This window comes from Dendropsophus ebraccatus, chromosome 3, assembly GCF_027789765.1.
Source record: "Dendropsophus ebraccatus isolate aDenEbr1 chromosome 3, aDenEbr1.pat, whole genome shotgun sequence".
Taxonomy (NCBI): domain Eukaryota; kingdom Metazoa; phylum Chordata; class Amphibia; order Anura; family Hylidae; genus Dendropsophus; species Dendropsophus ebraccatus.
The window spans coordinates 183,683,941-183,711,351 of NC_091456.1; the positions used below are offsets into that span (position 1 = coordinate 183,683,941).

Genomic DNA, 27,411 nt, shown 5'->3' on the forward strand with positions numbered 1-27,411 from the left:
TATGTAGATGGATAGATACTTCAGATTCAGAGCCAGCGATGGGCAAACACTCCAACATGAGGCTGGCTCTGAGGGGCAATGCATGCTGTGCAATGCAGTTTCTCTGGCAGTGCCATCTTGGATATTGACTGTCTTTTAGAAAAAAAATTAACTCAAGAAAGGCAGCAGCTAGAAAGATGGGAGAGAGTTTAAAGGAGTACTCCGTGCAAAATTTATTTTTAATATGTAATTACAAAAGAAAAGTTATACAAATCCCTAATATACACTAATTATTGGAAATGCACATATGGTGCTTTTTTCCCTCAACTTAGTAGATAAGGCAGGCTTTACTTCCTGTAAAAGAAGGTGACATCACGTCTCAAGTGCCGGGTCCAGCAGGGGGCGCATGTATGCATCTATATAGATGTATCAGTGCCTTCTCCCTCTCTGTGCTGGCTGACACTGACCCCGCTGTGGAGGCCCCTCCCCCCAACTAGCTCACCCTGCCGCCCGGTCAGTGCTCCCCCAACTAGCTCTGAGCCCACCCGTCCTGTGCAGGAGCGCTCACCCGCCGTTCGCTCCCGGAGGGGTGAGCGCTCCTGCCCTCCCCATCTAGCCGCCCGGTCCCTTGCAGGAGCGCTCACCTGCCGCCCGGTCGCAGTGTTGTGAGCGTTCCTGCACCTCCATATGCATCAACCCGTCCCCTCTCAGATACCCACAGCGCAGGAGCGGGTGTTTGGGTGAGCGCTGAGGCACAGTGGAGCACAGAGGCTGTCCTCGCTTCGCCTCAGCGCTCACCCGGACGCCCGCTCCTGCGCTGTGGGTATCTGAGAGGGGACAGGTTGATGCATAAAAAGGTGCAGGAACGCTCACAGCACCGCGACGGGGCGGCTGGTGAGCGCTCCTGCAAGGGATCGGGCGGCTAGATGGGGAGGGCAGGAGCGCTCGACCTGCCGGAAGCGAACGGCGGGTGAGCACTCCTGCAAGGGACCCGGAGGATCAGAACACGGGCGGCTGGATGGGGAGGTACAGGAGCGCTCACCCTGCCAGGAACGAGCGGCGGGTGAGCGCTCCTGCAAGGGACCGGGCGGCTGGATGGGGAGGCACAGGAGCGCTCACCCTGCCAGAAACGAGTGGCGGGTGAGCGCTCCTGCACAGGACGGGTGGGCTCAGAGCTAGAAGGGGGAGCGCTGACCGGGCGGCAGGGTGAGCTAGTTGGGGGGAGGGGCCTCCACAGCGGGGTCAGTGTCAGCCAGCACAGAGAGGGAGAAGGCACTGATACATCTATATAGATGCATACATGCGTCCCCTGCTGGACCCGGCACTTGAGATGTGACGTCACCTTTTTTTACCAGAAGTAAAGCCTGCCTGATCTACTAAGTTGAGGGAAAATAGCACCATATGTGAATTTACCATAATTAGTGTATATTAGGGATTTGTATAACTTTTCTTTTGTAATAACATATTAAAAATAAATTTTGCACGGAGTACCCCTTTAAATTACTCAGGGGGGAATTGGTGAGTAGGGCCAGCTAGGTTTGGGAGCATTTCATTTTTTAGCTCTTGGGTGGAATACCCCTTTAAGACCCACAGTAACTCTGTATATGACGTGGTCAACGATTTGTAAAATTGCATGTAAATGGTTTCTGTGCATGAGTAACACGGCAATGTAGCCCGAGTCCTTCTAAAAACATGTATGTCTGATCACTAAACGATTACGGTTTCCGCACTCGGAGGTGGGGGAGAATATGGCGCCTACACTACGAGTTGCTAGGTTGCGCATAGCAACCAACTACAGTCCAGCTTTTACTTTCCCACAGTAATATGAGAAATGAAAGCTGAGCTGTGATTGGTTGCTATAGAAACACTTAGGGACTATACAAAGGAGGCGTCAGCCAATCACATTTCAGCTCTCAACTTTGAGAGGCAACTGGAGAATGAAAGCAATTGGTTTCTGATTGGTTCCTCGAAACAACCTACTCACTCCCGTGTTGGACTAGTTTTTATAATCCTCTACTATTATGTATTACCTCATAACCCGCCTCTGCCGTGTGTCTGACTAACTTATCTGCTGTTACTCGTTACAGGGAAGCGGTACAGAGTGTCACATGACTATCTGCGTGCCAGCGCGCTCATCACCTGTTCTGCGTGATGACGTCATACGCCACCTTTTGCAGGAAGAAGGAAGTGTCCCAAGATGGCGTCGCGCACTGAGGCCGGGGCCGAGGTGCTGGGTGTGTAGGAAAAGTAGCGGATTCATAACCGGTGGCGGCGACAGCTCAGCGGGTGAGTACGGCCTGAGACTTCCCTTCAGCCGGGTGTACCGCTCAAAATGTCGGCAGAGAGGGCAGCTGTGGGTGGTGAAAGCGAAGACTGATAATCTGCCCGCAGCACAAGACCGGCTGCCGGGGTCCTACACCCGGGTCCTGCCTGTCTGCTGTGGGTCCTCATCAACCTGTGACCGGAATCACGGCTCTGACTGACTGGGTGATAGTGAGTGGATCCTAGTGCTGACTGACATGGTGATAGTGGATCCCAGTGCTGACTGACATGGTGATAGTGGATCCCAGTGCTGACTGACATGGTGATAGTGGATCCCAGTGCTGACTGACATGGTGATAGTGGATCCCAGTGCTGACTGACATGGTGATAGTGGATCCCAGTGCTGACTGACATGGTGATAGTGGATCCCAGTGCTGACTGACATGGTGATAGTGGATCCCAGTGCTGACTGACATGGTGATAGTGGATCCCAGTGCTGACTGACATGGTGATAGTGGATCCCAGTGCTGACTGACATGGTGATAGTGGATCCCAGTGCTGACTGACATGGTGATAGTGGATCCCAGTGCTGACTGACATGGTGATAGTGGATCCCAGTGCTGACTGACATGGTGATAGTGGATCCCAGTGCTGACTGACATGGTGATAGTGGATCCCAGTGCTGACTGACATGGTGATAGTGGATCCCAGTGCTGACTGACATGGTGATAGTGGATCCCAGTGCTGACTGACATGGTGATAGTGGATCCCAGTGCTGACTGACATGGTGATAGTGGATCCCAGTGCTGACTGACATGGTGATAGTGGATCCCAGTGCTGACTGACATGGTGATAGTGGATCCCAGTGCTGACTGACATGGTGATAGTGGATCCCAGTGCTGACTGACATGGTGATAGTGGATCCCAGTGCTGACTGACATGGTGATAGTGGATCCCAGTGCTGACTGACATGGTGATAGTGGATCCCAGTGCTGACTGACATGGTGATAGTGGATCCCAGTGCTGACTGACATGGTGATAGTGGATCCCAGTGCTGACTGACATGGTGATAGTGGATCCCAGTGCTGACTGACATGGTGATAGTGGATCCCAGTGCTGACTGACATGGTGATAGTGGATCCCAGTGCTGACTGACATGGTGATAGTGGATCCCAGTGCTGACTGACATGGTGATAGTGGATCCCAGTGCTGACTGACATGGTGATAGTGGATCCCAGTGCTGACTGACATGGTGATAGTGGATCCCAGTGCTGACTGACATGGTGATAGTGGATCCCAGTGCTGACTGACATGGTGATAGTGGATCCCAGTGCTGACTGACATGGTGATAGTGGATCCCAGTGCTGACTGACATGGTGATAGTGGATCCCAGTGCTGACTGACATGGTGATAGTGGATCCCAGTGCTGACTGACATGGTGATAGTGGATCCCAGTGCTGACTGACATGGTGATAGTGGATCCCAGTGCTGACTGACATGGTGATAGTGGATCCCAGTGCTGACTGACATGGTGATAGTGGATCCCAGTGCTGACTGACATGGTGATAGTGGATCCCAGTGCTGACTGACATGGTGATAGTGGATCCCAGTGCTGACTGACATGGTGATAGTGGATCCCAGTGCTGACTGACATGGTGATAGTGGATCCCAGTGCTGACTGACATGGTGATAGTGGATCCCAGTGCTGACTGACATGGTGATAGTGGATCCCAGTGCTGACTGACATGGTGATAGTGGATCCCAGTGCTGACTGACATGGTGATAGTGGATCCCAGTGCTGACTGACATGGTGATAGTGGATCCCAGTGCTGACTGACATGGTGATAGTGGATCCCAGTGCTGACTGACATGGTGATAGTGGATCCCAGTGCTGACTGACATGGTGATAGTGGATCCCAGTGCTGACTGACACGGTGATAGTGGATCCCAGTGCTGACTGACACGGTGATAGTGAGAGAATCACAGTGCTGGCTGACATGATGATAGTGAGAGAATCACAGTGCTGGCTGACATGATGATAGTGAGAGAATCACAGTGCTGGCTGACATGATGATAGTGGATCACAGTGCTGACTGACATGATGATAGTGGATCACAGTGCTGACTGACGTAGTGATAGTGAGTAGATCACAGTGCTGACTGACGTAGTGATAGTGAGTAGATCACAGTGCTGACTGACATTATGATAGTGAGTAGATCACAGTGCTGACTGACATTATGATAGTGAGTAGATCACAGTGCTGGCTGACATAGTGATAGTAGACCACAGTCCTGGGTGAGGTGGGGATAGTAGATTTAAGCTCTGGCTGACATGGTGACAGTGAGTGGATCTCAGCCACGGCTGACATGGTGACAGTGAGTGGATCTCAGCCACGGCTGACATGGTGACAGTGAGTGGATCTCAGCCACGGCTGACATGGTGGTAGGGAGTTGATCACTGCCATGGCTGATGTGGTGATAGTAAGTAGATTACACCTCTGGCTCTGGAGGCAATGACGGGTGACTGGATCCCACCACTTGACAACATCTTGGAGATGACCGTCTTGCACCAAAAGGGGACATGTGGTCTGCTGAATCCTGATTGGCTGCTCTGGGCCGGTCCTCCAGCCTTACTTTTGGTGCGTTTACACAGACAGATTTATCTGAAAGATCTTTGAAGCCAAAACCAGGAACAGACTATAAACAGGGATCAGGTCATAAAGGAAAGACTGGAATCTATCCTCTTTTCAAATCCATTCCTGGCTATGGCTTTCAAAATCTGTCAGATAAATCTTCCTGTGGAAACGCACCCTTTCACTTTAATAAATTTCCCCTGCAACTCCACAGTACAGATACAGTCTGCAACCACCCTGCCTTGTGACTATATCCTTATAGTGCTCCTGACCACTGGGATCTGTTGCAGTGCAGTACTGTTGCCTCACCACTCCGGCTCCTACAGCCAACGTAACGTACCTGTTTGTCATAAGAAATACATTTTCAAAGTAGAAAAGGGCTGACTTGTTAAGTGTTCTCAGAGCCGTCTGGAGACTTGGCGCGGCCGCACTCACAGCTTTCATTGATTTTAAGGGGACGTGAATTTTCTCCCTGCATGTTAATTATTTTCCAAGAGATCCAAGCGACAAAGATGCCAGTATCTGGAATAGGAGACTATTTATATCGGCGTCACCGGGCTTAAAGGGAATGTGACACCTAAATTTTCTTTTACTGATTAGAGTCAAATACTAAAACTTATTCTTTTATTCTAATCCGTTTCTATTTTCTGACTTAAATTTTTATTTATTTAACTATTTGTACTTGCTTATGGGGGCTGCCATATAGCCTGGGCTGTGTCTAACAGCACTTAGTAACTTGCTTTACAGCAAGACTCATGGACATAGAAGACAAAAGACAGTCTATCCACTTAAGATGATTGTAAAACATTACTCAGCGTGCTGTGACCTTTGAAAAGGTCATTCCACAGGGAGCTGCTATTGTTTTGTATTGATGCGATCTTCCTACTGGTGCCGCTGTACAGTTCACTTTACAGCAGCCTCCTCTTATCACCACAGACAGAACAGGAAGTCTCAGCTTAGTTTAAATCCCAGTGGTGTAAAGGAAAACTGCAAGAAACACTGACCCAGCCAGCGTGAAATCCATTCAGATCAGTTTGGGCTCATGCACAGTATCGACCTGGCTTGGTTGTATCCATAGATACCCGAAGTCCGGCTACAGAGTGGATTTTACCTTGATTGGGTCAGCGTACTTCATGACAGGTACACTTTAAGGCAGGGATGGGGAACCTTCGGCCCTCCAGCTGTTTCAAAACTACAATTCCCATCATGCCTGGACAGCCGAAGCTAACGCTTCGGCTGTCCAGGCATGATGGGAATTGTAGTTTTGCAACAGCTGGAGAGCCGAAGGTTCCCCATCCCTGCTTTTAGGGGACATATCAGAAAATACTATGTGGGGGTATTCAATTTGCAGAAGAATTTAAAGTGCTTATCCAACTCTGCAAGAAAATAAAGTTAAAAATTGTGAGGTCAGGCTGGCTCAAAAAAAAAAAAAAAAAAAAAAAAAAATTTGCCATGTGGTACCTCAGAGCTGCATTCTGAGTTCTGCAATCCGCTCTTTCCCTCTTTATTCAGTGTTTGTACTGTATATCCTGTGATGTTTGAGGTGGGCATACTCTGGTTGCGGTGAAAACTATAGTGAATCATGTGTGGCTTGTTATCCTGAGTCCCGTCGGACGGTGTGGAGGGATCGCGAGAGGTTTCACGTTTGGGTTCACTGCTTCGTCAGTGTTATAATACAATTAAATATTTAAACCGGAGGAATTAATAATGAATGCGCTGCTGGGAGCAGCAGGAGTGCAGCTGATCTCTGGATTGGGTCAGCGGCTGACGTATGTCTGAAATCCTCCGGATTGTGCTTTTTCCAGTATAATGAGATCTTTATACAGATGGAAAGAGGACACATAAAGCTATAAGGAGGGTGTCCGTCCAGCATTATGTTTGGTACTATGGCCATAGGAGGGTTTAGTGCCCTGTCTTCTGGGTGAGGGTTTTGTTTTAGACCTTGTAGTGCTGAGTCAGTGATTTAAAGGGCCAGCAAATCTAATGCATCTGTCTGTTGTGCAGAGGCTTGCGTTATATCTCTCCCGGCTTTCGTCTGTTTTATATGGGGGGGGGGGGGGGGGGAGCTTTGCTGTAGTGTTACTGGCCTTCTAGAAGAATTACCATTTAGATATCGGAAACAGACTGGGAAAGGGAATCCTTCACACATAGGAAGGAGGGATTGCTGATCTGGTGTATTGTTTGTTTTGTGTTCCACATGTAAGGGTTTTCTGAGACTTTAAAGAGTCACTGTCGTTTCAAGTTTTTTTTTTTTTTTGCAGAAATCAATAGTCCAGGCGATTTTTTAATTTTTTTTTAATAGGGTTTATTAGGCAAATATGCCATTATCTGCATTCAAAAAGACTTTCCCTAGCCCCCCCCTCCCCCCTCTCTCTAATCCACTGCTCATTATCAGGAAATCTTGACTCTTTTACATCAATCGGGAGGGGGAGGAGGGAGATTAGTCAGCAGCAGAGAACAAAGGATTACACAGTGGGAGTTGTGTGAAAGCCGGAGGAGCGATGTTTTCGCAGAGGAGCGATCCCCGTGGCCATAATGGCGCTGATCCAGGCTCCAGCAGCCGAAAGCAATCGAGTGCTGATCTCATTTATCTATGCAGTATTACTATACTGCATAGATCTCAATGAGAGGTCAGTGTACTAGAAGTCCCGCAGGGGGAATAACCCTAACCCCAGGGGGGCTTCTAGTATAAGTGTAAAAAAAAAAAAAAGTCCTATTAGTAAAAAAAAATACCTCCCCTAATAAAAGTTTGAATCACCCCCCCTTTTCCAATGTAATAAATAAATGTTTGGTATCGCCACGTGCGTAATCGCCCAAAATATTAATTTATTCAATTCCTGATCTCACACGGTAAACGTCGTAAGCACAAAAAAATCCCAAAGTGCAAAATTGCACATTTTTGGTCGCATCAAATCCCAAAAAATTGTAATAAAAAGCGATCAAAAAGTCGCATATGCACAATCAAGGTACCAATAGAAAGAACACATCATGGCGCAAAAATGACACCTCACACAGCCCCATAGACCAAAGGATAAAAGCGTTATAAGCCTGGGAATGGAGCGATTTTAAAGAACATATACTCACCGGCCACTTTATTAGGTACACCATGCTAGTAACGGGTTGGACCCCCTTTTGCCTTCAGAACTGCCTCAATTCTTCGTGGCATAGATACAACAAGGTGCTGGAAGCTTCCTCAGAGATTTTGGTCCATATTGACATGATGGTATCACACAGTTGCCGCAGATTTGTCGGCTGCACATCCATGATGCGAATCTCCCGTTCCACCACATCCCAAAGATGCTCTATTGGATTGAGATCTGGTGACTGTGGAGGCCATTGGAGTACAGTGAACTCATTGTCATGTTCAAGAAACCAGTCTGAGATGATTCTAGCTCTATGACATGGCGCATTATCCTGCTGAAAGTAGCCATCAGATGTTGGGTCCATTGTGGTCATAAAGGGATGGACATGGTCAGCAACAATACTCAGGTAGGCTGTGGCGTTGCAGCGATGCTCAATTGGTACCAAGGGGCCCAAAGAGTGCCAAGAAAATATTCCCCACACCATGACACCACCACCACCAGCCTGAACCGTTGATACAAGGCAGGATGGATCCATGCTTTCATGTTGTTGACGCCAAATTCTGACCCTACTATCCGAATGTCGGAGCAGAAATCGAGACTCCTCAGACCAGGCAACGTTTTTCCAATCTTCTACTGTCCAATTTCGATGAGCTTGTGCAAATTCTAGCCTCAGTTTCCTGTTCTTAGCTGAAAGGAGTGGCACCCGGTGTGGTCTTCTGCTGCTGTAGCCCATCTGCCTCAAAGTTGGAGGTACTGTGCGTTCAGAGATGCTCTTCTGCCTACCTTGGTTGTAACGGTTGGCTATTTCAGTCACTGTTGCCTTTCTATCAGCTCGAACCAGTCTGCCCATTCTCCTCTGACCTCTGGCATCAACAAGGCATTTCCGCCCACAGAACTGCCGCTCACTGGATGTTTTTTCTTTTTCGGACCATTCTCTGTAAACCCTAGAGATGGTTGTGCGTGAAAATCCCAGTAGATTAGCAGTTTCTGAAATACTCAGACCAGCCCTTCTGGCACCAACAACCATGCCACGTTCAAAGGCACTCAAATCACCTTTCTTCCCCATACTGATGCTCGGTTTGAACTGCAGGAGATTGTCTTGACCATGTCTACATGCCTAAATGCACTGAGTTGCCGCCATGTGATTGGCTGATTAGAAATTAAGTGGTAACGTGCAGTTGGACACTTGTACCTAATAAAGTGGCCGGTGAGTGTATATTTGTTAACAATGGTTTGAATTTTTTACAGGCCATCAAATAAAATAAGTTATACATGTTACATATCGTTGTAATTGTAACAACTTGAGGAACATATATAACAAGTCAGTTTTACCCCAGGATGAACGGCCTAAAATCAGCTAGTATTACCTCATATATTTTTTGGTACTTTGTCTATATTATATGCCTAATGCTTCCAGGAGGCTGTGTAAAACTTGTACACTAGAGGATTTAATGTGTAAACAGCCTGCCCTCCTCCACCCACTTCTATTACAAGTCTATAAACCTGTAATTTCACAGCTATATATAACACTCCTCCCGACTCGCCCTCCTGGTTTGCTGGGCCTTGTATTGGACGTTGCTTACGCCTATTAACTTGTATGAGGTCATTATGTTAATCAGGTGCTGAATCCATGCCCGTATCTCCGGTGCCTCCACCTAACATCTATATACATGAAGTCAGGAATATGTAATGTAGGAAATCTGAGGCCGGGACATTCCTGTCACTTTTTGACTTCTATGATAAAGGTGACGCTGTGCTCTCTGTATAAATGGAGTCATTGATTGCGGCCAGGGCTATTTTCTAACCATTACCTGTTTACATGAGGTTACAGTCAAGAAGATAAAGGGACAGCCTGTCTATGTCGTGTAGGGAAATTTAGTTTTGGAAAACTATTCTATAATCTGCTTCTTCCGTGTGCAAATAAATAGTATAATTTTACCTTATTTCTATTTTATCTTTGTCCTTTATATAGTGATTTCTTAAAAATAAGTGAATAGTTTAACAGTGAGTAACAGTGAGTTTAACAAATACAGTGGTACATTGCCATTAGAATAACTTGGATTGAGAGCGTTTTGCAAGAAGAGCTCACAGTTTTTCAAAATTTTAACTTGGTTTAAGAGCATTGCTTTGATTTAAGAGCTCCCTGTACTGGGTGGGAGGCGGAGTGGGGAAGAGGCATGGTCTGCAGCACTGTACTCTGACCTAGGAAGTCTTCTAAATCATAGCAGATCCACTTCAGACTGGGGCTTGTTTCAGAGGACAGGACTGTGGAGGTAATCTCTTCATAACTGTAACCCCTCTCTCCCCGGACAGAGTGTGCTGCATGCATGTGCCCACATATGTCCTGCTCATTCCTTCATGCTCCCTGCAGTCTGTCAGCCCTTGTGTTTTCCATCCTCTCCGTTCCTTTTATAATGTGCCTGCACTTACACTCAGCTATACATACTGTTGCTATAATGTGCCTGCACTTACACTCAGCTATACATACTGCTGCTATGTGCCTGCACTCACACTCAGCTATACACACTGCTGCTATAATGTGCCTACACTTACACTCAGCTGTACACACTGCTGCTATAATGGGCCTGCACTTACACTCAGTTATACAGACTGCTGTAAAGAAAAGTTTTTCACTGTCCTGCACAGCTCTGTGATTCTCACTTCCTGATGTCCTCACGTCCATGCTGAACACACGCCCCTTTCCCCATTGCTGTCATGTGACCACACAGACTTCTGACAGCAGCCCTGCTTCTCTATTCAGCGTGTGTGCGGGGGTCCCGATCGCACTGTCTGACTGCCGGAGGTCTGCTGCTTACCTCCGTGCAGTCCGATCTTTTGGTAGAGTCTGCCACAGGCTACAGGCAGGCTCTATCAGAAGATCACAGATAACACTGATCCCAGCTGTGCTATGGCATAGCAGGGATCAGTGTTAGCAATCTAATGTAATAATGTAAAAGTCCCCTAAGGGGACTTAAAAAAAAAAAAAAAGATTAACATATACAGTAGTGTGCGTAATCGTCCGCTGTATTAAAATAAAACAATATTATTCCCGCACGGTGAGCAGCGTGAACAAAAAGTGGTTAAAAAAAACGCAGAGGTTGCTTTTTTTTTTAATGACATTTTATGTATAAAAAAAGTATAAAAAGCGTTCAATACGTTTGATCTAGAAAATAATGTTACTAATAAAAACTAGAGATCATGGCAAAAAAATTACACCCCATATGACCACGTAGGTGAAAAAAAAAAAAAAAGGCGCTACAAGAGTCACAATAGGATCATTTTAAAAATACCTATTTGCAAAAAAAAAAAAAAAAGTTTTACTGCTAATAAAAATAGTAAAACGTTAGAAAACCAAGTAAACCTACATATCGCTGTGTTCAGACCGACCTATAGAATAAAGAAAAAATGTCAGATTTACCGTAAAGTGCATTACGTAAACCTGGAAGCCCCCAATATTTGCGGAATTGCATTTTTTGACCCAAATTCACCCCATAAATGATATTTTGGGGCTTCCTTAATTCATTTTATGCCAAATTGAAAGATGCCATTACAAAGTACATCTGTTCCTAAAAAGAACAAGCCCTCACATGGCCCTGTAGGTGGAAAAATAAGAGTTATGGGTCTTATGGGAAAAGGCGAGGAGAAAAAAACGAAAACGCAAAAGTGACAATTGGCCCAGTCCTTAAGGGGTTAAGAGTGATTTGGATTACAAGCACGGTCCCGGAACGAACTATGCTCGTTATCCAAGGCATGATGAAGGAACAGATAGTACTGCCTTCTTTTTTCTCTCCATGTACATAATGTGATTACATATTTTATTTCCCCCCTCTCTCTTCCAACATATGATGTAGGCACAGATGGTACTATGTCTCCTTCTGTAGATAATGTACATTCAGCTAGTGCTGCCTCCCTGTCTCCCCATGTACATCGTGTAGGCACAGATTGGCACTACATTTATGTAGGATTACATGTAGGATCAGATAGTACTGCCTCCCTGTCTCCCAGTACACATAATGTAGGCACAGATTGGTACTGCATCCTTGTCTTTTTCTGTACATGACGTCACCCTCACTATTAACCATTTAGCCACATATATCAGAGTGATTCATAATCTTTAAGCTCCCTCAGCCTTTGCTTTGATCTCCCCACGGTTTGCCTTCCAGCTGACTGTAAGACATTGTATTGTCTGATGTGTTGTCTACATTATGTCATATACATGCGGTTACTGTTTAACGTTACATATTCTTTCCTATAAATGTCAGATCCAAAGTTCAGATCAGAATCCTTCACATGACTTAGTGAAAGTCTCCAAAGTGTTGACACAATGAATCATGTGAGCGGTGAAGCATCTCCTCTGGGTTTATGACTTGGCATGTTGTGGAAGAATCCTAATGATCTTCTCCTTAACTAAACAGGTCTTTCCAGATAGTCTACGAGACAACTCTTCAGTGTTCACCATGACACCCAGTTATTCGCTTTAATTTTCTTTTGCTCATTTGCAGAATTCTTTGCCTGGGTGCTATGGGAGACACCAGGGGTCAGTTTGCCGAGACCGCCTCAGTTCTTATATGTGACTTTTGGACTTCAGTACAAGACGTACTAGTTTGACCGCATTAACAAGTTACTTTGTAGTAGTTTCACCCTTGACTAACATGAGTGCCACGAGGGGGAACTACAGAAACAATAACTCTTATTAGTCATCACTCCGGATTCACCGCAGCTTCCTCTCTAGCAGACGGAGGCCGTTTTATGACTTTCTGGACGTTGTCATTTTCCACCGTGCTGGGGGCCACTGCTTACAAAGTGTAGATAATTTTAGTGTGTGTGTATTTTTTTTTCTTTCACATTACAGTGCAGTGTGCATATGTTTTTGTTTTGTTCTGTTAATACTTAAGGAAGTTCTCATTGTCGGATCAAATTGGCCACGCCTCATCTTGTAGTCTTATAGGGTGGTATTACACGGGACGAATTTTCGGCGATAAACGATCTCAAACGACCGCTATGACAAATGATCTTAAATCATTCACCCTGTTACACAGAATGATGATCGTTACTTGCGGTCGTTCTTGCGCTCGTCCTTTCCTGTCTGATAGACCAAGGAACGACCGAACGACGTGTTATTACACCAAACGATGCTTAAACAAACGAAAATAGGTCCAGGTTCTATCAAACAATCTGATTTCTCGTTGGTCGTTTAATCGTTGCCGGCTATTACACAAGTATCGTTTAAATACGAACGATCTAACAATTTTTTTGGACAATAATCGTCCAGTGTAATACGACCATTAGTCACACGTTCTGTATGCGACGGACTGAACTGTCTGAATTCCTTGCATTGTAAAATATTAAGAAATTATGTTGAAGGGAGTTGAGTCTGCTTGCGCACTGTAGATGCAGAACATGTTAATCCACCCTTAGACTATGTTTCCATGGTGTAAGAGACCGGCCGTTCTGTGACCCGGCCGGGTCACGGAGCGGCCGGTCTCTGCAAAGATCATCCCGGCTGGTACTGCAGTACGGCTGTGTGATCTTTCCTGCCGTAGAGTTCTAATGCGGGCGCATTAGAACTTGCCACTGCACACTATGAAACAAGCGGTCATGGTTTCCTACGGCCGCTATTAACTGAATAGTGGCCGCAGAAAACTGACATGTCCGTTCTTTGCGGCGCCACAAGGGATCCCAGCCGGAGCGTATAAGATCTGTATACGCTCCGGCGGGGATCCCATAGAAGGAGAAGCATTGTATATATTCGTGCAAAGTACCGCCGTTGTTGCCGATTGCAACAACGGCCGTACTTTTACGTAGTGTGAACATAGCCTTAGGCTGCATTCCCACGTCCCGTAAATTACTGCTCCCCCTACGGACGGTGAAGCTGTGGACCGGCATCGGGAACTCCTTGCTTCTATGCATCATTTGAAGTTCTGACCCTGTTGAAAACTTTCTGCTACTGACACATCCAGGCACCTGCATCAGAATTCCCCACTGCTTACTATGGAGCGTGCGGCCAGAGCCGCACGCTCCATAGTGTGCACTGACAGGGTTTTCTGTGGCCACTATTCAATGAATAGTGGCCGCAGAAAACTGACATGTCAGTTTTCTACGGCGCAGCTAGGAATTCCAGGCACAGTATATACTGTGTGTACTTATGATCGTTTTTGCGGTCGTCTTGTCGTCGCTATTACGTTCGTCACTACTGCGAACGACCGAATGACATCTTATTCAATGCGAACGATTAATTGTTAACTGGTATTCAAACGAACGATTATCGTTTAGATTCAAACGATTTAACGATAATCTGAACGATAATCGTCCCATGGAAATAGGGCCCTTAGACTTCAAGATCTGTATAAAACAGGGGTGGCTAATTTGATGCAACAATGAAAACTTTCATTTTTTGTAAAAAAAAAAAAAAAGATGCATTTGTGTGCATCCGTTTTTCCACTGACTTCCATTGTAAAAAAAAAAAACGGATCCCTTTTTTTTTTCGACTGACACAAAAACGTAGCTGACACTACTTTTGTGTCCGTTAAAAAAACCGCAGTGTGAACCTAGCCTTACCAAATGAGGGATAGTAATGATAATAATAATTTATTCAGCTGCAGTGCTTTCTAGATGTAGTTTGTCATAGATTATAAGCTCTTGTATGAATTGATAGTTTACTATGTAATGTTTTATTTTCCTCTATATTGTAATGTTCTGCAGATTCTTCTTCTCTACCCCTGTACGTTTTTGCTTGAATTAGGCAACTTGTTTTTCAGGATGGGACTGATAACATCCAAATATCCATTGATGAATATTCATAGCTTGTCATGTGGCTTTCATGTGAATCGCACAGCAGTCTTTACTCACTCCTGTCTTTCTTTTCTTACAGACTCTAAATGGCTTCTAGGAAGTCGGCATCAGATTTACACGGTAAGAATATTGGGCGATTTGTCGTCTTTTTGCTGGTTTCTCAAGCTTACCTAGAATGTTCTCCCCCAGAGGAGTAACTGGGGACAAGAGACTTTCCTTGATAACATTCATATACTGTGATGAAACACATGAACAGGAGTTGGCCTGAGAGCCGATGCCCATCCTGTAATTATATAATTTTTAGGGGATTGATCAAAGAAATACATTGTGCACCCACAATCTTGAGAATTAAAGTGTCAGGCCGTTCCATACAATGTTTATGTGATTGGAAGAAATAGTAAGGCGTACTATTGGGGATAAGTTTTAATACCCCTTTTAGCTGTATTTACGTAAAACTAGACAGCCCCTTTAAGACTAATTGTACTCTATGTGTCATTTGTCTTTTCTCTAGGGCCTTTCAGTTACCTAGAGGACGTCCCGTTTAAGATTGGTGACAAGTTCAGAGTGCCGGATAAAGTTGGCTTGCCTGTTGGTTTCTGTGTGCCGGACATCAGCCAGCTCATCGGTCAAATCCAGGTAGGAGTCTCTGATTCTCTTAAAGGGGTTTTCCAACATAAACTAACTTGTCCCCTATCAACAGGATAGGGGACAAGCGGTTGGACCCCTCGCTATCTCCTTCTTGTCCTGTGGATAGGGGACAAGTTAGTTTTATGTTGGAAAACCTCTTTAGCTGTGTAAAATCATCTGAAAGATAACAATTGTATAAAATTGAACTCTTTATTTTCTAGGTATATGTGATATTTAACTACAGTATATACTTGGATATAACATGTATAAAGACAGTAAATTGTGGGCATTGTATTGAGCCCAGATTACAGCCTATATTTCCAAGAGCTGCATTCACAGTGCTGTCCCTGATACAGACAGCAATCTTCCTGTCACAGTGTATGTATAATGCAGGAAGCTGTCACTTCTCATAGTGTAAGTAATCATTTTAGGCCTGTGCAGGCACTGAACAAGCAGGGAACGCAGGGAGATTTTAGCTTCAAAGCAAGCAGAATTGTGAATGCAGCTCTGGAGTGTATTGCGTATGTTTTTTTTTTTTTCCAAATATTTAACGGTTGAGAAATTAAAAAAATTTCTATGTTGGAGGGAAACTAAGGACTTGTTGAGACTTGATTTGTTTGTCTTAATTGTGCTGTATGCTTGATGTACACAACCTGTCAAAATGGCATGCTGACATATGTGTATGTGCACTAGTCAAGTAGCGACTCCCACACCTAGCCACATTATAAACGTATAGGTGCGGGAAAGGACTTGAACGTAGTCGGTAATTGACTATGTTGAAGACAATATAGGTAGTGGGGTCCATACCAGTATGTGCACATTTGTCAGCACCCTATTTTACAGGTTGTATATATGTATTGTAGAGCATGATATACCATATGAACAAGCCCTATGTATTACATACTGCCAAATAAACAGTCACCCAAACACACACAAGGTCCCCAATAATTTTGTTGCCCCCTGTAACCTATACATTCCCTAATAGCAGTTTCCTTCTTGGCAATGTAGTTCTTGATCATATTCTAAGCTTTTTTCCCTATCTTTTTTTTTTCATTGACAGTATGACTTTTCCCTGGAGAAGAAAACAGTCCAGTGGGCGGAAGAAGTAAAACAGATCAAAGCTGCGCAGAGGGAAGCCGAGAGGAAAGCAGAGGAGGCCCGATCCCAAGCGATTTCCGATACTCAGGCAGAGAGTGAGGGTGATGAAGGTATCGGCTGCCCTCCACCTATCAACCCTATCCTCGCAAGCCTCCAGCACAACAACATCCTGACCCCGACCCCCGCCAACAGCAGTGCCATACCGCAAAAAGTGCTGAGTCCCCCTCACAGCAAGGCAGACTTTAACCCTGCTGACTTTGAGTGCGAGGAGGACCCCTTCGACAAGTTAGAATTAAAAACAATTGATGATAAAGAAGAGTTAAAGAACATTCTTGACATTCACGTGCGGCCTGTTGTGAGCCCAGATTCGGGAATTGCTGACACAGTCCAGAATTCGCAGTCCCAGTTAAAAGACGAGGACGCGCTCTCCACCCTGAAACAGGAAGCTTTAGACTTTAAGCATCTCCGCAAACCCAATGGTTTTATCACTTTACCACAGTTGGAAAACTGTGAACTACCCCCGTCTTCTAAAGTGTCACTTGCCCCCATGACCACGGTCAGCAATATCAAATCCCTATCCTTTCCCAAACTAGACTCAGATGAGAACAATCAGAAGATAGCACATGCAAGCACTAACTGCCTGCCCAATGGCACTTTCCTCGAATCCTTAAAATCCCGCACACCTCATAATGGTGATGAACTGAATGGACACCTCATGTGGGGTTCTTCCCTGCATTCAGAGAGTGGGATGTTGACGTGTGCATTGCCCCCTTCCACCGTGGGCCCAGTCAGCGGTACAGAAGGAATTACGAGGACCAGTCTGAGCAGTGACACGAAGGTAACATGGAGCCATTTTTTTTATATAGTTTTGGAATACCATTTATAATAGCTAGAGTTCTGTTTTATTAATGCAAAGCTCCAAATATTCTTTATACAGTCATAGTGTTAGGGCTCATTCACACGATCCCCGTGCAGCCCCCCTGCCACCCAATGGGCAGTGATGAACGGCCGGTGTCAGAGAAGACCATCCTTCGTTTCCGTTGAATTCAGATGCGGGCGCATTCGTGTGCGCCCGCATCCAAATTCCCCACTGCGCACAATGGAGGCTCCGGCCGCACGCTCCACTATGTGCACTGACAGGTTCTCTGTGACATGTCAGTTTTTTGTGGCGCCGCTAAGGATCCCGGACGGAGTGTATACGATGTGTATACATTCCGTCCGGGATTCCATAGACGGTAGCACTACATAAGTTTTGTATTAATCATGCTGTTGTTGCAAATCGGCAACAATGGCCGTGATTAATATGAAACTTACGTAGTGTGACCGTAGCCTCAGGGCGTGTTCACTCTCAGCAAATTCGGTAGAGGTGTCAATTCTTTGAGCGAAGAACAGCAGAGAGCGGTGGTGCGCGAGCCCTCCCATAGACACACTGTTTGACCCTCATACAAGCTGTACACTGACTATTTTACATGTTATCACCATGTCTTATCTTCAATGTTGTCCTATGAATACTGAAGTGTCATCATGTAACACTACGACTGCATCAAGGGACGGCAGGAGGACGCAGACTTGTGCTCACTGTTGGAGGATTTCATGGTTTTCAGTTTTTTCTCCTATAACATCTCAGCCTTTAGCTGCGTGTTCTGTAACCTATACCCACCATTCTTTGCCACGGTGACACTGACAGGCCTCTCCTCTCGGCTACACTGTCTGGCGACTTTGCTGAGTTGTGTCCAGGGGAAATGTCAGGAGAACAATACACAATTTCTCAGCACTTCCTTTGAACTGTTGATAGAAATAAGGGACATGATACAGGTATCCATTTCCATGGAAGGCTACCATTAACTATGAAGCTGCCAGAGAGAATGAAATACCACTTATAGGGGAGAACATGTACACCATGGAATATGTTCCATTACAACAGGTGACCGTCATGGGAGCCTGAGGCTGTGTGTGTAGCAGGTGAAGGTTAGCTGCTGTAGAGAAAACTGATGAGAAAAAGTTCCTAATGGCTGATAGAAAGATGTTATTGGACATGATGCTGTATAGGCACAGATTAATCGACGTGCCCATGCTGACCCCTGTTCACCAGCTATAATGGGAACAAGCCGGCAAGGGCAGTATTTTGCTTGGATATAATACAGCATGTAACTCAGGATCAGTAATGTATGTACACAGTGACCTCACCAGCAGAATGAGTGCAGCTCTGGGGTATAATACAGGATGTAACTCAGAATCAGTACAGGGTCAGTAATGTAATGTATGTACACAGTGACCCCACCAGCAGAATAGTGAGTGCAGCTCTGGAGTATAATGTAGGATATAACTCAGGATCAGTACAGGATAAGTAATGTATATACACAGTGACCCCACCAGCAGAATAGTGAGAGCGGCTCTGGAGTATAACACAGGATATAACTCAGGATCAGTACGATATTAGTCACAAATTATAAAATGTGATTCAGCTTACTTTCATGGTTTCATAATATAATGTTGGGACAGTGGTAATGAACCTTTTTATAGATAGTAGCTATATAATTTTTTTTTTTTAAAAAAAAGGTTAATACTGCCAAGTAAATAATTGTGGGGAAAGACCAACCAATTTCTTCTCCTATTCACAGATGTCAGCTCATCAGGTCGCGGTGTCCAAAGTGCCCAATAGTGTAACTAATGTAAAGCGGCTAAGTGTCCCGGGCTATGAGGAGCTTCTCCAGGCGCTGTCCACCGGTGAGCGGCAGTGTGCCGAGACCATCGTCAGTATGGGGTACTCCTATGAACACGTGATGAGAGCCATGCAAAAGCAAGGGCAGAACGTGGAGCAGGTGAGGGCACAGGCCTGACGTGAGGATGGCATCTTTGTCGTATCTAATGACATCTCTTGTAGTAATATTTCATGCTACTATTACCCCCTGAAACAACAGCTGCGCCAACCTGGCTTTGGTATAAACAGCAGGAAGGTATTGTAGACCAAATGGTTGACACAGGGAAATTACCGTGATCGACAAGTAGTATTGCAGCAAGAGTATAAGACTTTTGCAAAAAACTGATGAAAAACTGATTGAAATAAACGGATGCAAATGTGTGCATGCGATTTTCCATTGACTTTCATTATAAAAAAAAAAAACGAATCCGTGTTTTTTTTTGACAAACAAAAACTGGGTCGACCTCGTTTTTATTTCCGTCAAAAAAAATGGATCCGTTTTGATCCGTGTTTTTTTTTTTTTTTTATAATGGAAGTCAGTGGAAAAATTGGTCAAAATGGATGCACACTGTGGCATCCGTTTTTTTTCCCATCAGTTTTTAATCTTTACGTTTTTTGCAAAAAAAAAAAAAAAAGTGTGAACCCAACCTAACCCTGAGAACAGTGACTGTTGCTGCAACTCACATTTCCTCTTACAGGCACAGGCCTTTTAATAGTTTCTCTGAGGGCTTTTAGAGAAATCCAAGATAGGTGTGCTATATGAGAGGCCAGCAGTAAGCCTACCAAAAAAACCTTTAGTAAATGTACCCTTTAATTTAGTATAAGGTATGTTTTTTAGGGTACATTGTGCTTGAGGATACTGTAAGGATAAGTGCAGAGAGAGCGTCATTGAAGATGATGGGGGTTATATTGATGACAATGATTGTGAGGATGCTTTCTTTCCTGCAGGTACTGGAGTACTTATTCATCCACTCCCAGCTGTGTGAGAAGGGCTTTGATCCATTACTGGTTGATGAGGCTCTGGAGATGTATCAGTGCTCTGAGGAGAAGGTAAGTGTCCAGGGGAGGAACGTTGCCTTAAGTTGACCCGAACATCCGGGCGTCAATGACTACGGTCATGAAGGTGTTAAAGAGTCTTTTACGTGGGCCGATTACCGGGCAGGAGCATTGCTATTGCCCATGTAAAAGTCACTGCGATTGGGCATCCTCGGTTGATCATGTCTTTTCAACAAGCTTTAAAACTTGTCACAGTGGCCGCATATCATCCTGTGTAACAGGGTAATGAGCGGCCAATAATGATAAAAGGAAACTGACAGCACAGATATGTATATATTGGGGTCTGGGATATGTATATATCTGTGCTGTTGGTTTCCAGATCATAGACAACTTATACTTATCATCCACCCTTCTTGTGATCCGGCATGTCTCTCCAGTCCTCGAGCCTGTGTTTTCAGTCAGTCACCTCCTCCAGAATGATTGACAGCCGGAGGGGTGGGGCCTGGAAGAACAGCTGGAGGACTAAAGAAAGACACTGGATCAGGAGAGGAAGTTAGAGAGGAAACCAGGAATTAGATCGATGGAGGTGATAAACATTATGGGATACAAGTTACTTAATTAAACACATACACATGTATATGGTACACATCTGGTTTTACCAACTTTGCTTTATTGCACAACCCCTTTGAAGGGGTTTTCAGGGCAAAATAGACTGATGAACTATCCACAGAACAGCTAATCAGACACATCAGGAATAAGCTGTTTGGCACCCACACTGTGCAGTGAATGGAGCGAGAAGAGTTTGTCTGCATTCACCGTGTAACTGCAGCTCTCCTCCTGTTTTAACATGGCAGTCTGCTTTCCTATGGGGTTGCTAAATATTTACAAGTTTATTGCTCAGAGATGATCAGAAACCCCATAGAGACTGAATTGGAGAATATAACTACTATAAGGCTTTGTTCCCACGAAATACTGATGAGCTTAAACAATGGTTGGAATCAATGTTCATGACCATTACTTCCGGACGTAGATAAAAAAAGACGTTATTAGTACAGCGTGTGAACATTGCCTAATACTGCTCCTACATACAAGACTATAACTACTATAATACTGCTCCTATATACAAGAATATAACTACTATAATACTGCTCCTATATACAAGAATATAACTACTATAATACTGCTCCTATATACAGGAATATAACTACTATAATACTGCTCCTATATACAAAATTATAACTACTATAATACTGCTCCTATATACAGGGATACAACTACTATAATACTGCTCCTATATACAAGAATATAACTACTATAATACTGCTCCTATATACAAGAATATAACTACTATATAATACTGCTCCTATATACAAGAATATTACTGCTATAATACTGCCCCCTATTTACAAGAATATTACTGCTATATACAAGAATATAACTACTATAATACTGCTCCTATATACAAGAATATAACTGCTATAATACTCCTATATACAGGAATATAACTGCTATAATACTGACACCTATATACAAGAATATAACTACTATAATACTGCTCCTATATACAAGAATATAACTACTATAATACTGCCCCTATCTACAAGAATATAACTACTATAATACTGCTCCTATATACAAGAATATAACTACTATAATACTGCTCCCTATATACAAGAATATAACTAGTACAATACTGCCCCCTATATACAGGAATATAACTACTATAATACTGCTTCCTATATACAAGAATATAACTACTATAATACTGCTCCTATATACAAGAATATAACTAGTACAATACTGCTCCTATATACAAGAATATAACTACTATAATACTGCCTCATATATACAAGAATATAACTACTATAATACTGCTTCCTATATACAAGAATATAACTAGTACAATACTGCTCCTATATACAAGAATATAACTACTATAATACTGCCCCCTATATACAAGAATATAACTACTATAATACTGCTCCTATATACAAGAATATAACTACTATATTACTGCCCCTATATACAAGAATATAACTACTATAATACTGCTCCTATATACAAGAATATAATTACTATAATACTGCTTCCTATATACAAGAATATAACTAGTACAATACTGCTCCTATATACAAGAATATAACTACTATAATGTAAATGCAAAAGAAGAACAGAAGCAGGAACTCACCGGCCAGTTGCATCTTCAGATAAGTTTAATGGAGGTAACTTCACAGCATGCAGGAAGGGGGGTGTGGAGCAAACACATCCTACAGGTGGTAGTCTACAATTGTTTCTCGCGGTTACGCACTTCTTCCGGTCTACGGACAACGTAATGCTCTGAAGGCGGTGCCTAAATACATAGTGAGTGTATGTGATTCAAAGCAGCTAAAAACATAACAAAACATCAAATGAATGGTGCGAACTCGTTGCGCTCATTCATGCCTAGTGGACCGAGAGCGTTCAACTTAGAAATCCAGAGTCTCTTTGCGTAGAAGGGTCTTGTGGCGGTCACCGCCTCTCTCCGTCTGATTAGCCATTTCTAATCCGCAATACCTGAGACAACTAGTGTCCCCCTGGTGGGCTTGTCGTACATGATCTATCAGTCTTGGTACGCCCTTCCCAGAGCGTACAGAGTAACAGTGCTCCTTGTACCGGACTGATCGGGCTCGCTTAGTCTTGCCCACATAGAAGCGATCACAGACCACAGCGTAGATGACAAAAGTGGTTTTGCACGTGATCAGACTCCTGATACGACATTCAGTACCATTCAGGCAAATAAACTGGACTGTCAGGATTTGAGAGCAGTATGAGCAATTGCCACATTTTCTATTGCCATTTGGTATCGCCGCGGACAACCAGGACTCATTCCTGACCTTAGCAGGAACAGGGGCTATGGCGTCGGCTAGAATCTTATTCTTGTGGTTGACTATAATAGGTTTAAACATGGCTACGCTGCTTAAATCAGTGTCCTGTTCAATAATTTTCGAATGTTTATGAATAATCTGACAAATACTATTCAGGAAACCGAACTCTTGCAATTCACTGTTGCACTACTGTAGTTCCCACCCTGTACACACCAGGAACGCTATACCCTATAGTCAGATGATAAGGGTCAAGAAAATAAATAGCGATCGAATGGGTTTTGAGAAACGGGCAGAGGAACTGAAGTCCAGACTCATGGAGAGAGCCTATCCTGAGGACCTAATTGATAGAGCCCGCAATAGAGCCCGTAATCGAGACAGATTGGAGTTACTGAAAGGCAATAGTGGGAGGCGTAGGAATAAAATTGAGCGGTTCTCCTTTGTTTTTAGCAACTCCCCAATGAATAGCAGTATTTGTCAGATTATTCATAAACATTGGAGAATTATTGAACAGGACACTGATTTAAGCAGCGTAGCCATGTCTAAATCCATTATAGCCCACCGCAAGAATAAGACTCTAGCCGACGCCATAGCCCCTGTTCCTGCTAAGGTCAGGAATGAGTCCTGGTTGTCCGCAGCTCTCAAATCCTGACAGTGCAGTTTATTTGCCTGAACGGTACTGAATGTCGTATCAGGAGTCTGATCACGCGCAAAACCACTTTTGTCATCTACGCTGTGGTCTGTGACTGTGGTCGCTTCTATGTGGGCAAGACTAAGCGAGCCCTATCAGTCCGGTACAAGGAGCACTGTTACTCTGTACGCTCTGGGAAGGGCGTACCAAGACTGATAGATCATGTACAACAAGCCCACCAGGGGGACACTAGTTGTCTCAGGTATTGCGGATTAGAAAGGGTTAATCAGATGGAGAGAGGCGGTGACCGCCACAAGACCCTTCTACGCAAAGAGACTCTGTGGAATTCTAAGTTGAACGCTCTCGGTCCACTAGGCATGAATGAGCAAAACGAGTTCGCACCATTCATTTGATGTTTTATGTTTTTATCTGCTTTGTATCACATACACTCACTATGTATTTAAGCACCTCCTTCAGAGCATTACGTTGTCCGTAGACCGGAAGAAGCGCGTAACCGCGAGAAACAATTGTAGTCTACTACCTGTAGGACGTGTTTGCTCCACACCCCCCTTCCTGCATGCTGTGAAGTTACCTCCATTAAACTTATCTGAAGACGCAACTGGCCGGTAAGTGCCTGCTTCTGTTCTTCTTTTGCATTTACATTACGTTTTCTTGTCAAGCGGTGCACCACTTCTTCGGTCTCAGTGAGGTTATACAGTCCGTTGGTTTTCCCCTTGGACCCAGGTGTCAGAGATTGCATGAGTGGTGCAGTCCGCGCCCCCCAATATAGATAACTAATATAATACTGCTCTTATATACAAGAATATAACTACTAGAATATAAGTACTATAATAATGCTCCTATATACAAGAATATAACTACTATAATACTACCCCCTATATACAAAAATATAACTACTATAATACTACCCCCTATATTCAGGAATATAACTACTATAATACTGCTCCTATATACTAGAATATAACCACAATAATACTGCTCATATATACAAGAATATAACTACTATAATACTGCTCCTATATACAAGAATATAACTACTATAATGCCTCCTATATACAGGAATATAACTACTATAATACTGCTCCTATACACAAGAATATAACTACTATAATACTGCTCCAATATACAGGAATAACTACTATAATACAGCTCCTATATACAAGAATATAACTACTATAATACTTCTCCTATATACAAGAATATAACTACTATAATACTGCTCCTATATACAAGAATATAACTACTATAATACTGCTCCTATATACAAGAATATAACTACTATAATACTGCCCCCTATATACAAGAATATAACTACTATAATACTACTCCTATATACAAGAATATAACTACTATAATACTACCCCCTATATATAGGAATATAACTACAATAATACTGCTCCCTATATAAAAGAATATAACTACTATAATACTGCTCCTATATACAAGAATATAACTACTATAATACTGCTCCTATATACAAGAATATAACTACTATAATACTACCCCCTATATATAGGAATATAACTACTATAATACTGCTCCCTATATATAGGAATATAACTACTATAATACTGCTCCCTATATAAAAGAATATAACTACTATAATACTGCCCCCTATACACAAGAATATAACTGCTATAATACTGCTCCTATACACAAGAATATAACTACTATAATGTCTTACCTATCGTTTTGTATTTTGAAACATAGTTACATTCACACTGGTTTTCTTTTGTCTTCTCTCCAGACAATGGTATTTCTTCAGCTGATGAGCAAATTTAAAGAGATGGGGTTTGAACAGAAAGAGATAAAAGAAGTTTTGCTACTTCATAACAACGATCAGGACAAGGCACTGGAAGAGCTAATGGCGCGCGCCGGCCCCAGCTGAATCCCCTCCCCCACTTCCCTATCACAATAGGCTCTTAACGAATGTCCGGATAGGAGAATCCTATGACAAGCTTTCCGTTCACAGAGGAGCGCAGAGAGAAAGCGTGGCCAAACCTGCTGCGTCCTACCATGTTACGTGTGCTACTTGGTTTTTTCCCTTTTCACAAAAAAGCCAGCTAAAGATATATCGTAAAAAGTGCCCTTTTACACCCAAACCTTTACCTCCCCTTCCAAGGAATGAGGAGGTCTTACGGAACCTTTATATGCACGTCAGTGGGGGGGTCGGAGTTGAATTGTAGCGATGTTTTTTCCTTTTTGCAGTGTAAATGGGAACTGAAAAGAATTGATGTGTGAAGCTGCTGACGCTTATACTGGAATACGGACTGTTGTACCCCAATACGGCAAACTTTAGTGCAATTAATTTTTTTTTTTTTTTTTAGATAGTTAGTGCTACACTGGTTATAAAATTTTTGGCAGGAGCAGGGAGTTTAATGCAGATTAATGTGTTCACTCTGTCTTGTCCACCAGCTCTACCTGAGTTGGGGGGACTTGCTCGGTGGTGGTTACAGTTTAGCACTGGTAAAGCTGTGACCGCTTCTTGGAGTTGTTTAATTATATGCTATAAGTTATTAAGTTTTCAGAGCTTTATCTGTGCATCAAAGGACATTGTTCACACTTCCCTTTCCTTTCAAAGGACATCATTCTGTGGTTCTAGCATCTGCTGAACTGAATAAGGGAATTTGCTGTCCATCATCCCATCCCCCCCCCCCCCCCAAAAAGGAATATTTTGGTAAGGATTACAGTACGTGGTGTCTTGATGCTACTACTTCATGAGGAAACAGCAGGAAAGTGGGATGAATGTGTCGGATTGTTTGCGCTGTCCCTTGGCTGGTATGTCGGCCAGGTCATAGGACTGGAAACAAATGACTAATAGTGATAGGAAGGGATGAAAGGGTCATCAGTCTGATGGATTCTCGAAGGTTGGATTATCTGTGGCTTTTCAGCTTTTGCAAAACTACAACCCTCAGCGTGCCCTGACGGCAGTCGTAGTTTTGTTCCCGGCTGGTGACTACTTCTTGGCAGCAAGTTTTTCATGATCAGGAGGAGAACAGCTCCTTGCAGCTCAGCAGCCGCTAGACGTTGGCAAAAAGTGGTGCCATCTGTCCGTGTGATCCAACTTTCTTTAAGCACTTTGTTCTCCCCGCTTCTGTTCCTTTCCAGGATTATATCTAGTATTTCAGATCATCTTTTGATAGTACAAAGTGTATTATGTTGTACATTGTTTAAGATAAAGAACATGTAAATCTTAAGTCTTGATGAATATATAAGTAATTTGCTAAATATTTTCTTTCTCCCTACAGAGGTACTAATAAAAATCTAAAAGAACAACCACTCTCCTGTGTGCTTCCCCCCCCCCCCACTTAAAGGGTCCCTGCCATCTTAAAAAAGATTGACATATTAGATTGATACATAGGGATGTGCCAAAAGTTTTGACTGTGTCTGAGTGTTTAGACTGCGACCAATCAGATGGCTCTATAGACCTACATAATGCAGTTCTCTCAATCACAGGACATGGAGCTGGGAAAGAATGTTTTAAGAATGCCAATTCGTTCCTGGAACACTCAGTGCCCATTAGGGGTAGGTTCACACTACGGAACCCGAGCAGAGGTTTTCCAAATGATTCCGTAGCTTGTACCCGTTCGCAGCTGCGTGCCTCTCCGCCTGTGCCATAGACACTATTCGCCAGTGCATAGAATGAAGTCTATGGCACAGGCAAAAAACCGGTATGAGCTACGTAATCCGTCAGAAATTCTATGCACGGCTTCCGTAGTGTGAACCTA

At 43.7% G+C, this 27,411-nt stretch overlaps 1 protein-coding gene across 1 annotated transcript; it reads left to right on the forward strand.

Moving 5' to 3' along the window:
• The first annotated feature begins 2,118 nt into the window (after positions 1-2,118).
• On the forward strand, positions 2,119-26,339 carry UBAP1 (ubiquitin associated protein 1). The gene is made up of 7 exons (XM_069964851.1): positions 2,119-2,265; positions 14,828-14,868; positions 15,260-15,384; positions 16,436-17,311; positions 19,095-19,295; positions 20,123-20,224; positions 25,431-26,339. Exons 2-7 carry the CDS (start codon positions 14,835-14,837, stop codon positions 25,569-25,571), a joined length of 1,479 nt encoding a protein of 492 aa, XP_069820952.1. The 5' UTR covers positions 2,119-2,265; positions 14,828-14,834; the 3' UTR covers positions 25,572-26,339.
• Positions 26,340-27,411: the final 1,072 nt, after the last annotated feature.